This window comes from Adiantum capillus-veneris, chromosome 25 (genome assembly GCF_014529385.1).
Source record: "Adiantum capillus-veneris isolate H3 chromosome 25, ASM1452938v2, whole genome shotgun sequence".
Taxonomy (NCBI): Eukaryota; Viridiplantae; Streptophyta; class Polypodiopsida; order Polypodiales; family Pteridaceae; genus Adiantum; species Adiantum capillus-veneris.
This window is the reverse complement of record NC_140955.1, coordinates 140,922,665-140,934,813: the sequence shown is the minus strand read 5'-3', so window position 1 is coordinate 140,934,813 and position 12,149 is coordinate 140,922,665. Positions and strand designations below refer to the sequence as shown.

The window sequence follows — 12,149 nt, the reverse complement described above, 5'->3', positions numbered from 1 at the left end:
AGATGCAACGTTGGTACAACCAAACTGTGTCGACCTATGGAAGTGCAGGAAGTCGAGGCATGGCAGTTTCCAAGTAGATGCCAAAGTGTTTCAGTGGCTATCTGATGCAAGATATGGCTGGCACTGTCATGATGTGTATGTCAAATGTGGATTTTAGGAGACCAACGGGGGTCTTCAAGCTTAGCCACTTGGGTCTCTTAAAGTCTCTTGCACGGGATAGTACCATGCTGTGTATGTTGAGTGCTTGCACTGCTTGGACAAGGTCCGAGTTGTGATGATGCTTGAAGATGGATGGTTAACAGTTTATGATCATGAGGTCGGCGGCACGAAAAGCGATCCTCGGGCTTGCTTCTGATCATTGGCAATGCGGCAGGAAGCTAAGCACATTTTTTAGGAGAGGGTGGAGCTCAAGCTTTGAAGGGTGTGCAGGAGGAGAAGTTGAAGGACGGCTTTTCAACAACCAATGAGCGTCACGACTTGATGGCGTGGGACCTGTCGCCAAGCAAGGCTTAAAAAAGCATAGCTTTGAGGTATTAAAAGAGTAAAAAAAACCCGCTTGTTGGTCTGCAGTCGACGAGCAGCGCGTGCAGGAGGCAGTTCCGCCACTTGGAGGCTTGCATGGGGAAAGGGCGCAACTGGGAAGCTGCATGAGAGGTTGCCAGAAGGAGGAGGGACAGCAGTTGTCCGCCAGGGAAGGTGTAAGAAGGCGTGCCGTTTGAAGGCAGAGGGTGGCGGGCCAGTTTTGGAAGGCCGGTGAACAGGATGAGGAGAAGCCGCCACATGGGTGTGCATGAGGACGAGAGGGATACAAAGGGGTGGCCAGTTGCATGCAGAGGAGGACCGGGGAGGCTGCAAAAATAGAGCCGCCAGGGGCTATCGGGTAAAAAGGGGGGAAGAGAAGCGACCAATAGCAAGGTCGCTATTGGCCGGCTGCAAGGAGGTGAAGGGTGGTGGCCGACTGCATGAAGCGGGGAGTTGCAGTTGAGGGCGGCCATATTCAGTGAGAGGGCCAAGAAGGGACGGCCAGTAAGAGCCGGGGTTCGCGTGGCTGCAACGCCAGGAGTTGAGGAGAGGCCTCGCCAGTGAGGGCTTGAGGGGACGGGCTAGTGCATGACACAGGGGCGTTGCAGTTGAAACTCATGAAGGGAGGAGCTGCAGGGCAGCGTCATCAAGAGGAGGTGGGCGCCATTGCAAGAGGAGCCAAGGGCCGAGAGTAAGGGGAGAAACAGGTCGAGGAGGCTGAAAGGGGCTGGCTATAGTGGAGAGGCCGCCAAGAGCTACGGACGAGGTGCTGAGGTGGCCGCCAGTAGTATCAAAGGGAAGGTCACGAAGGCCACCAAAAGGGCGGGCTCGTAGGAGCTCTGGACATCAGGGAGCCCGTGAGCAGAGATAAAGGGGAGGTCAAAGACGATGGCATGGAGGTAGTAAAAGGGCCACGAGGTGTGATAGTGGGGAACTGTGAGCAAGCTGGGAGCAAGACTCGTCGGATCCTACGCTCAAGGAGTACAGTGTCTACGCCAGTTCATCATTGTACATTCTCGAGATGAAACCAAGTGTATCAAAATTATGATTGGTCTCTATGTGTATAGCATTTGAGTGCATCCCTCCCGTTTGTAGTACATGTCATTGGTTTGTGTGCGAGTGTGTTATGTATAAGGGATTGTGCAAGGCTATGGGTGTTGGTGGATATAGGGTTACATATTTGTGGGTGTTGCATACGTGAGAGATCGGACAAGAGTATGTGTCAACCACTTTTGAGATGCAGAATATAGTGCTTTGAAGGTTCGAAGGTAGAACCTATCATTGTATGCTTTGTGATCGAGTGCATATAGTCTGGGATGGTTGGGTGTGTACAAGGGAACTAGTTGTTTGCAGATTGTGTATCTGGATGTGTGTTTGCTAGGGGATAGGGTTTAGGTCACCATCAAGTGTGATTTCAAGTGTTCATCACCTCGACTCACCTTGTAGTGTCTGCGGGCAAGCAAGGGCTTGTAGGTCGAGGCGTTTGGAGTTTGAATTGAGCTTGTGGGTAGAGTTTTTAGGGAGATTTTGAGTGTTAGTGAGTGAGGTGAGGAATTCAAGTAAATGCCTCGTGTTGTGTTGAGTTTTCTGGGTGTGTGAGTGTGCGCACGATATCTTTTGCTCCGTCATTCTTTGGCGTTCCTGCTAGGGAGCGAAAATTGCCGGTTGTGCACCCAGAATTTGGATTTTGAGCAGTGATGTACACAAATTTTGGATGTTGAAGGCAGTTTTATGATGGTGGTGCCATTCCAACCATCAATTTTCACATGTTTTGAGGATGCAGACGATTGGCTTGCATCATATGAGTTCGACTTGACATGTTTATGCCGTGCAGTTCCAAGTGAGGCGCAAAAGCTTGCAGGTATCAATCTGGTGGTCAGAGGTAATGCAAGAGAATGGTTTGAGAGATTGTCACAGGATGACAAAGTGAATTGGGACAGCTTTAAGATATGCTTTTTGAAGCGGTTTAAAAAGGTGATTTCTCACCAAGATGCATGGAAACAGGTCACTAGTTTGTTTATGCAAGAGCACGAGTCTATTGCAGATTTTTGGTCAAGATTTGATGATGCTTGGAGAGTGTGGAAAGATGCTCTATTGCATGTGGAAGCCATGTCTAAAGAGGAATTTTATTCCGCATTTACAAATAGCCAAAGAATACAGGTATTCATGAGTTTGTTACGACCAATCCTTAAAGTGAAAAGTGCAAGAGAGAGAGCCGAATTCCATGCGTGAAGCATTGAAGATAGCACTGCAAAAAGAAAGAAATCTATGCGTTGCCACATGCATGAAGTTCCCTTTTTCAATACGTGGTATGGATTTAGATGACCTTTATGTGCATAAACTCACAGTTGCAGGTGCTCATGCTAGCAAGGATAATAGCTTGGATACAGGTGTGGATTCCCATATGCGCAAAGTCGATGCAAATGAAATATGTGAAGCAATTTTGGAGAGCATACACATGCCAATGGTGCAAAATGGCAAGGACACAGTAGACAAATGTGAAAGTTTGAGCACTAGCACGGAAAGTGAAGATGATGAAACTAAAATTGACAAGGATGAGGCAACCTATGATGGTGACACATCTGATGTTTGTGAGAGTTCGTGCGATGATGTATGTGATGATGACATAGAGTCACTAGATCCATTGAAGGATATGGTAGCCTTGCACAAAGAGCAGCGTATCTTTTGGGAAGCAGCTTTGTAGCAACATGGCATGGATTCTTGCATTAATGATGAGATGATGGGCTATGGTCAAGGAGTTTCCACATCAAGAAAAGATTACGTAGGAGATAATGATGCTATGATGGTTGATGTGACCTTGGGTCCATGTGCTTTACCAGAGCTAGGGGTTGGGCAACCCTATACCCTATAGTGGGTGTGATGCAAAGACATTGGGTCATGAAGATTATATGGATGAGTTCTATGTGTGCAAGGATTTGATGCTAGTGCCATCTCCAAGGGATTTCCGTGAGAATATGCGACCTACGGTTGTTAAGTATACACTTCTTGAGGATGGGTAGACAAGGAGGTTAAAGTGACCTTTTGCTTGCATGATGATTTGATGGATGCATTTCACAAACTTCAATGTATGTTTAGGACATATCCCTTTATCTGTGAAGATCCTAATTGGCAGTTAGCGAGTCTTGGGGCTAGTTGGCATGATGAAGACTTGATTATAAGGTGCTATGTGGCTTTGTATGCATGTTTCAGCTTTTCAAGTGGAAAATGTCTTATGTGAAGAAGAAGAATCTACTAGTGATAGCATTTTTGGAGAGGGTTTTCAATTTCGGAGTGGATTTGTTAATGCTTGGAGTGATGCTGATCTCTTAGCCATAAGAAATGAAGAGCAGCTGATGTGCAATTTATGGTTGTCAATCGAATAAGATCTAGTTATGAGATGCATTTTGAGGTATCTATGGTTCTGAATGATTGTGATAGCTTCTGGTGTAACATGGCATGTAGCAACCTTCGATGTGATTTATATCGTGCTTGGGATCCAAGTGGACAATGGCATTTGGCAAGAAAACGGATGTTTTTTTCTTTCATATATAGGGGTAGCCTGCTTGAGCATGTAGTTGGTTCTATGCGGATGTGTAAGTTTCCCTATGATCCTGGAGGAAGTTTGCAATCATTTCCATAGGTTTTTTTTGTCACAGTTTGATGCAAGTGTTGAGCATAAATGCTCAACTAGGGGTTGGGCAATGATGATAAATCACTTTTCGCATGTACAAAGTAGCATTTATATGCATGGTCATATGTTCAAAAAGATGTAGATACATGAATTTGGGAGCTTTGCAAAGTGGTTTCAAGTTCGAAAAAACATGCAACGTGTACACATTGTGAATAGTCAGGTTCGCGCGCTAGCAGTCCGACACATGTACATGCCCGTATAGGGTATCGGGGCCTTGGATATGGTTTTAGGTGGATTATTTTGGCTCTAGAGAATGTGTTTGAGCTTTCTAGAATGTAAATAATTCAAGCGACAAGTGTGGCTACTCTTATCCCGCTCGAGAAGTTTGACACATGCGGTAATTGTCTATTTGCGACGCCTGATCTGCGGTGATACGTGCATCGCCCTAGAAGTGGTCAAAAATGGAATGTGGAGATCTGGAAATGTGCTTTGGGTATCGAGGATCAAGCGTGAAAAATTTTGGAAATTTTGGAATCCGTTTGGGGTTTTTCCTACGAAAAATACCCGCCAAGGGTCAAAACTGGCCTAAACTGGGCCAAAAAAGGTCAAAAAATGGTCAAAAAAGGTGTGAAATGGCTTCAAATTTCCACATCACTCATGGTGTCGTGATGGTCCAGGATGAGGGAGGACTTTTGAAGAAAAATATCAACACTTGCACCCCTCTGTGTGTGGGAGGAAGCAGGGTTCCTACAGGTGGTCTAGTGCAGTCCTGTTGTGTTCGCATCCTGTTTTCGACTGTGTGGAGGAGTGAATGAGAGCTTTCTCTCTTCAATTTTGCACTTGGGAGAGTCTATGGGAGTTCTGAGGTTTCCATTGATGTGTGTGTGCAAGGAATTGAGGGAAGACTATGTGAACCTGTATCGGTGGCATTAGGGTTGGCGCTACTCCAAAGAGTCCAACAGAGTGGAGTTTGTGGAAGATTTTGCAATGGTTTGAGAGTGGCCTTTTGTGGCTGAAGTTTTTTGTTTTTTGATGGTTTTTCTTGTATATTTTGGTCACCATCAAGCGTGATTTCAAGTGTTGATCAGCTCGACTCACCTTGTAGTGTCTGCGGGCAGGCAAGGGCTTGTAGGTCGAGGCGTTTGGTGTTTGAATTGAGCTTGTGGGTAGAGTTTTTAGGGAGCTTTAAGTGGTAGTGAGTGAGTTGAGTAATTCAACTAAATTCCTCGTGTTGTGTTGAGTTGTCTGGGTGTGTGAGTGTGTGCACAACATCTTTTGCTCCATCAACGGCTAGAGCAGAAGCCCAATAACAAAGCTACGGATCTCCCAGACCAACCTCACCGCCTTCCAAACAGCAAGAGCACCCCATGCCAAGCCCACCACCATCACTTGTGGGCAAATACACCAATGAAGAAGCGGAGCCAAAGAAAACCAATGAATCTGAATCCAACAAAGAAACAAAACCTCCACAAGAGGCGGACCAGGAAGAGAAAGAGAAATATCAAGTAACAGAGCCAGAAAAAGAGGCTACCACTGCACAAGAGAAATAACCCAAGCCAAAGAAGGAAGTGTTGGAATTAGGGTTGCAGAGAAACACACACAGCTTGGAGAAGACGAAGGAAGCTCAAGGCACACAATAGAGAGTGTGTTACTTAGTGTGCAATGGAAAGATGGATACCCCTAGAGTGATGGGCGTATATACAATGCACGGGGGAAAAAACCTCCTAAAGAGGAAAAAAATGCCCCGACGGTCCTAGTGTGTTCACACACATCACTACCACATGTATATGGTAACAAATCCCCCCTGGAGTGATGCGGTGAACGAGAGCTGGCACATGAGTAAAGGGAAGTGCCATGCCCTGAGGACAGGATCCGTCCACAAAGGGGAGTAAGCCCAAAGCTTTGCAGAAAGCTTCAAGCTTCTCACGAGACAATGCCTTTGTGAAAAGATCTGCAAGGTTGTCCTGTGTTGGCACATAAGCCAAGCTGATCTCTCCTGCTGAGAGCCTCTCCCTGACATAGTGGTAATGCACCTCAATGTGCTTTGTGCGAGCATGAAAAACTGGGTTCCTCGCAACTGTCAATGCGCTCTGACTGTCAGTGTAGATAGTGTTGGCAGTGTCCTGTCCAACACCCAAGTCAGCCATAAGGCGTCTGAGCCATACACACTCAACCGTAGCTGTGAAGACTGCCCTGTACTCAGCCTCACAACTCGAAGTGGCCACAGTAGGTTGCTTCTTGCTCAACCATGATATACATGAACTGCCAAGCATGAAACAAAAACCACTTGTGGACACTCGCGTGTCAAAACAACCAGCCCAATCCGAGTCCGAAAAAGCATGTAAGTCTGGCGGCAATGATCCCCCCTTGGGATAAAACAAGCCAAGATGTAAAGTGCCACTAAGATAGCGGAAAATCCTCTTGACAGCATGCCAATGCTTAGACCCTGGGCTATGCATAAATCTGCTGACCTGTGAGACTGCAAACTGAATATCTGGCCTCGTGTTGCATACATAAATGAGGCAGCCAACAGCAGTTTGGTAAAGAGTGACATCAGCAAAATCGCCAGCATCATGTAGACTCAACTTCAAACCTGTTTCCATGGGAGTGGCAATAGGTTTGCAATCCTCAAGTCCAAACTTACATAGCAATGTCTCTATGTAACTTTTCTGACACAAGGCAATACCACCATCACACTGCTTAAACTGTATACCCAAGTAATGATGCAACATCCCCAAATCTTTCATCTTGAAAGTAGCATTCAAATCAGCCTTAAATTCAGCAATATGTCTCTCATTTGGTCCAGTGATCAACAAATCATCAACATAAAGAACCACAATGAGAAATACATCATCCTCACGCTTTACATACAATGTGCTTTCTGTTGGACTGTTACGAAAGCCTCGTTTAACCAAATGAGTGTCAGCTTTCTCATACCAAGCACGAGGAGATTGCTTCAAACCATACAAAGCCTTCTTACATTTGCACACTTTGTCCTCTTGTCCTTTTATGACAAAACCGCGAGGCTGCGTTACATAAACTTCCTCAAATATGTCACCATTCAAGAAAGCAGTAACAATGTCTGATTGATGTACATCCCAACCAAAATGAGCTGCCAATGCACATAGAAAACGCACAGTAGTCATACGACAAGTGGGAGCAAAAGTCTCTTCATAATCTATGCCTTTTTGTTGTGCATAACCCTTTGCAACAAGTCGAGCCTTATGGCGATCGATCTCACCATCCGGCTTGCGTTTCAACTTGTAAACCCACTTCGTACCAATGGCCTTTTTGCCAGGAGGCAAATCACATAAAGTCCATGTGTCATTCTCTATAAGTGCATCATATTCTGATTTCATGGCAGCAATCCAATTTTTTGAATTTTGTGCTTCATCAAAAGACAGAGGCTCCTCAACATCATGTAAACTAGACACAGCCAAAGCATAACAATCTGATGCATAAGATGCATGGCGAGAGCCTGAACGAGTACGACTAGATAAAGGTGCATCCAATTTACTGTCACGCAAAGTGTGCACCAGCCATTTTGGCATACCTCTAGCCTGCTCATTTTCAGCCCTTTCCTCACCAAGTACATCATGTACATCTGCATCAGTAATAGGCTGTTCTAAAACATTTTCAGAAACCCCCATAGGCTGTACATTTGCCTCATTGGAACTTACATTCGTATTTCCACCACTGAAAAGAGGCAACAAAGTGTCATAAATGTCCTGTGAGCTTACATTACTGTCTCTAGTACATGACAGCAAGGGCTGAACAGAGTCTTCCACAAACACTACATCCCGTGAAACCAGAATACGTTTTGTTTGCGGATGATACAACCTGTAACCTTTGCTTTCAGCACTATAACCAACAAAAATACATTTGACAGCCTTATCATCCAATTTTCTGCCCTGCACTTGTGGCACCAAAAGATATGCCAAACAGCCAAAAACACGCATGTGCTCAATAGAAGGTTTTCTATCATGCCATGCTTCATATGGAGTAATAGACTGCAAAGCTTTCGTAGGACACCTGTTAAGTACATAAGTGGTACACATGATGGCCTCAAGCCAAAAAGAATGCGGTAAAGCTTGACTTTTGACCATACATCGTGCCATTTCCGTTAGTGACCTGTTTTTCCTCTCAGCAACACCATTTTGCTGAGGTGTATAAGGCACTGTACATTGGTGTTTTATCCCACGACTAGCCAGAAATGCATTAAATTCATGAGACATATACTCCCCCCCTCGATCGTAACGGAGGGTGCCCATAGTACATTTTGAGACATTTTCAACCATAGCCAAAAATTGTTTGAAGCACATAAAAACTTCGGACTTCGCTTTAAGCGGAAATACCCATGCATGCCTGGAGTAATCATCAATGAAAGTCACGAAGTACAGGTAATTGCCCAAGGACGGAGTTTGCATGGGCCCACAAACATCACTATGCACAAGCTGCAACCTGCATGTGGCCCTAACTGAACCATCCTTTGGAAACTTAGAACGCTGCATTTTACCCAGAATACAGCCTTCACAAACATGTTTGACAGGTGCTTCAAGAGGCGGCAAAGAAGCAACCATATCAGATTTTTGCAAACGCAGCAAACTGGCAAAATTCAGATGACCAAAACGTGCATGCCAAAGTTTTCCATCTGAAATAGCCCTTGAATCTGCAACAGCATTTGCAAAATTTTTTCCACACTTGTCATACAAAGTGAGCTTATACAGCCCACGGCAAAAAAGCACAGATGCAACAATTTCATCACCAAAACTGAGATCATGAACTGTACATCTGTCATCCACAAATTTGACTACAAGTCCAAGTCTAGCAAGTGCGGATACAGACAAGAGATTCTTCTTGATCCCAGGTACATAAAGTGCATCAACAAGTGTGAAGGAACTGCCAGTAGCAGCAGTGAGCACAATCTTTTCAACTCCCTGAACTGGATAAGAGGCGTTGTTGGCACAAGTGACTGAATTCCCATGAGGGACAGACTCGAGAGAGGTAAACAATTCACGATGTGAGGTAATGTGCTTTGTAGCACCACTGTCGAAATACCACACATGTGAATCTGCAGCAACTGACAAGCATGCATCATGGACAGCAGGATTGTAAGTGCACTCTGCGCTAAAAGCCCATTCTGCATCAACATCAGCATCACAATCTCCTTTCACAGAAGACTCAACAATGGCTGCATTTGTAGTGGAACCAGCATTTGCAGTGGAACCACCCTCTTTCTTCTTAGCCTCTTTGGCCTTCAACTTAGGACACGACTTGATCAAGTAATCATTGGCTTTACAATAATGGCAACGCATCTTCTTTTTGCCCTTATCACCAGAATTGCCAGACGAAGTGCTGCCAGTAGAAGCATTAGTAACAGAATTTTTGCCACTCGCAGCAGAACCATAAGAAGTGGCTGCATTACTGTTACCACCCTTTCTTTGAGAAGCAATAAAAGCCTGTTCAACTGCACGCTGCCTAGTCCTGTTTTTTCTAGAAAGTGACTCTTGCAACAGCAATGTGCATAATGCATCAAACTTGACAACTTCAGGATTTCCTTGGGTCATCAGTCTCCAAGTACTAGCAAAAGTCTGGTAGGAATCTGGTAAGGCATCAAGAACAATCTGCACAAGGGAACTGTCCGAAATGACTTCACCTGCAGAAATGAGTTGCTCATTGATATCCTTGACACTAGCAAGGAAAGTGTCCATATCATCTTCCTCATGCATAATCTTCGACTCTAGCTCTTTACGCAGCAAAGCAATTTTAGTCTCATTGCGGCTTGCATAAAGACCTGCTAGAATATCCCAAGCCTGTTTTGCAGATTTTGCTGAACGGATGTGAGGAATAATGGTGCGCTTCACAGACAACGCAATCAATGCATGAGCCTGCGCATCCTTAACATCCCAACGAGCTTGTTCTGTCGTAGGCAAAACAACTCTAACAGCTGCAATCCTTACAGCAAGACCTGCAACATCCTCAACATCGCCTACATCTTTAGAACCAGGACGTACATCAATGCCCTGCACAATGTTCCAGACACCTTTTAACACAAGAACATGTTGCATCATATAAGCCCACATAGGATAGTTGTCCCCATCCAACCTGTCCTCAGCAGCAAACATCTTGAACACATCTGTGTTGTTGTTGTCAGCCATGGTAAATGCTGCACCTGATGTGAAAACTGCCCGAAAATAGGAGAAATGGAGCGGGAACAACTTGTGCTATATAGCACAAACCGTAGAAGACTATAAGGCACCTGTTATGCAGAAAACGGCACTGACAGAAAATCTGCACAAAATGACGAAATAGCCTGTGCAGTACTGCCCGTAGTGGAAACGGTCGACCTGCGAACGCTCGCCAAAGCTCACTGAAATCGGAGAAAGTGAGCAGGCGTGTGCTGGAGCAGCTGGCGACTAAGCCCAGGAGGACGTGACCTGCTCTGATACCAATTGTTGGAATTAGGGTTGCAGAGAAACACACACAGCTTGGAGAAGACGAAGGAAGCTCAAGGCACACAATAGAGAGTGTGTTACTTAGTGTGCAATGGAAAGATGGATAGCCCTAGAGTGATGGGCGTATATACAATGCACGGGGGAAAAAAACTCCTAAAGAGGGAAAAAATGCCCCGGCGGTCCTAGTGTGTTCACACACATCACTACCACATGTATATGGTAACAGGAAGAAAGACCAGCACCAGAAGAGACAACAAGGTCTGAGCCAAAACCCTCTACTTCCACCTAGCCAATAACCACCGAGGCATCAAAGCCTCAGGATGACCAAGAAGAAGACCGACCCTCTACCTCAACACAAGAACAACCAACAGCTATGACTCAGCGGAAAGATACACATGAGACTGAAGGCACATCTCGGCTGCCACGATAGGAGGAGTGATAGTCAAACGGCGAGGTAATAGTCCAAGTCCAAGTCAATGAATATGCATGGCAGATGTAAGAAATGACGGAGAGACTTCATTCAGCAGCACTAAGCCGTAGCATAAAGGCCAAAGAACTTGAGATGGTGATCGACGCTCTCCAAGGAGAGTTAGAAGACAGGATGACTGTCATCACCGATCTTCAAAGGCAGGTGCAAGAGATGAAGGAAGAAGCTGAACAACGTCAGTTAGCGAGAGATAGGCAACAAAAAGAAATGGAGGAGTTAGGTGATATGCTCACCAAACTATCCGATGCATGCAAAGCAAAAGACGAGCAACTGACAAAAGTTACGAATGAACTTCTTACGACATTAGATGTTTCCAATGCTTCTCTGCAGAACTCTGAATAGCGGATCAATGATCAGGCAATTTTCTTACGAAAAATCAGAGAAAATCCAGTCATGGCCTTGATCAAAGGGACTGACGAAGTGTACAAGGCATTGGAGAAGAAAAACAAAGATCTTGAATTGGAATTAAAGCTGGAACAATCACAGCGCAGGGACCTGGCACTGATGCGGGTTCAACAAGAAGAGGAGCTCCTAAAGGAAATAGAAAAACTCAAGTGAGTTAACCAACTCCTCAAAGATGGGAAACCAGACATGCAGGAAGAGGCAGACACTTCAAAGCCGCCACAGATAGACATACCCTCGGTCTCATTTGCTGAGTTTGAGACACAGTCCACAGCAGAGCCGAGTGGTGATGAGGATTTTCAGATCAATATCACAAATGCAGACACAATGCCAAGGGTCCAGCTGTCTAAAGCTGAAGAAGACAATTGAAAGAGAAGATCACCCTAGAGGTGGATGAGCAGTAGAAAGCTGTGATGGATTGGGAGTTGAGAGTTTTACACTCTGTCAAAGTCACTCAACTCACTCCCAATCAGATCAATGAGCAATGGCATCAGCAATCCCTTCCATACCCTCTCATTAAAGTGAAATTATTACAGATGAAAGAGAGGTTGTACAAAGATATGCAAGAAGATGGTGCAGATAACGACCACCCAAAGTGGAGGTTAAACTGGGTGAATACGAATCCGAGATACCTGATTCTGCTCACAAGAGC

The 12,149-nt window shown here is 45.2% G+C and overlaps 1 protein-coding gene across 1 annotated transcript; it reads left to right on the top strand.

Moving 5' to 3' along the window:
* Positions 1-706: 706 nt before the first annotated feature.
* On the top strand, positions 707-4,619 carry LOC147425764 (uncharacterized). Its single transcript, XM_086499916.1, has one exon. It carries the CDS (start codon positions 2,747-2,749, stop codon positions 3,224-3,226), a length of 480 nt encoding a protein of 159 aa, XP_086356042.1. The 5' UTR covers positions 707-2,746; the 3' UTR covers positions 3,227-4,619.
* Positions 4,620-12,149: the final 7,530 nt, after the last annotated feature.

Coding starts and splice junctions, on each gene's coding strand:
- LOC147425764 (XM_086499916.1), top strand. CDS start 2,747: ATGCGTGAAGCATTGAAGATAGCACTGCAAAAAGAAAGAAATCTATGC.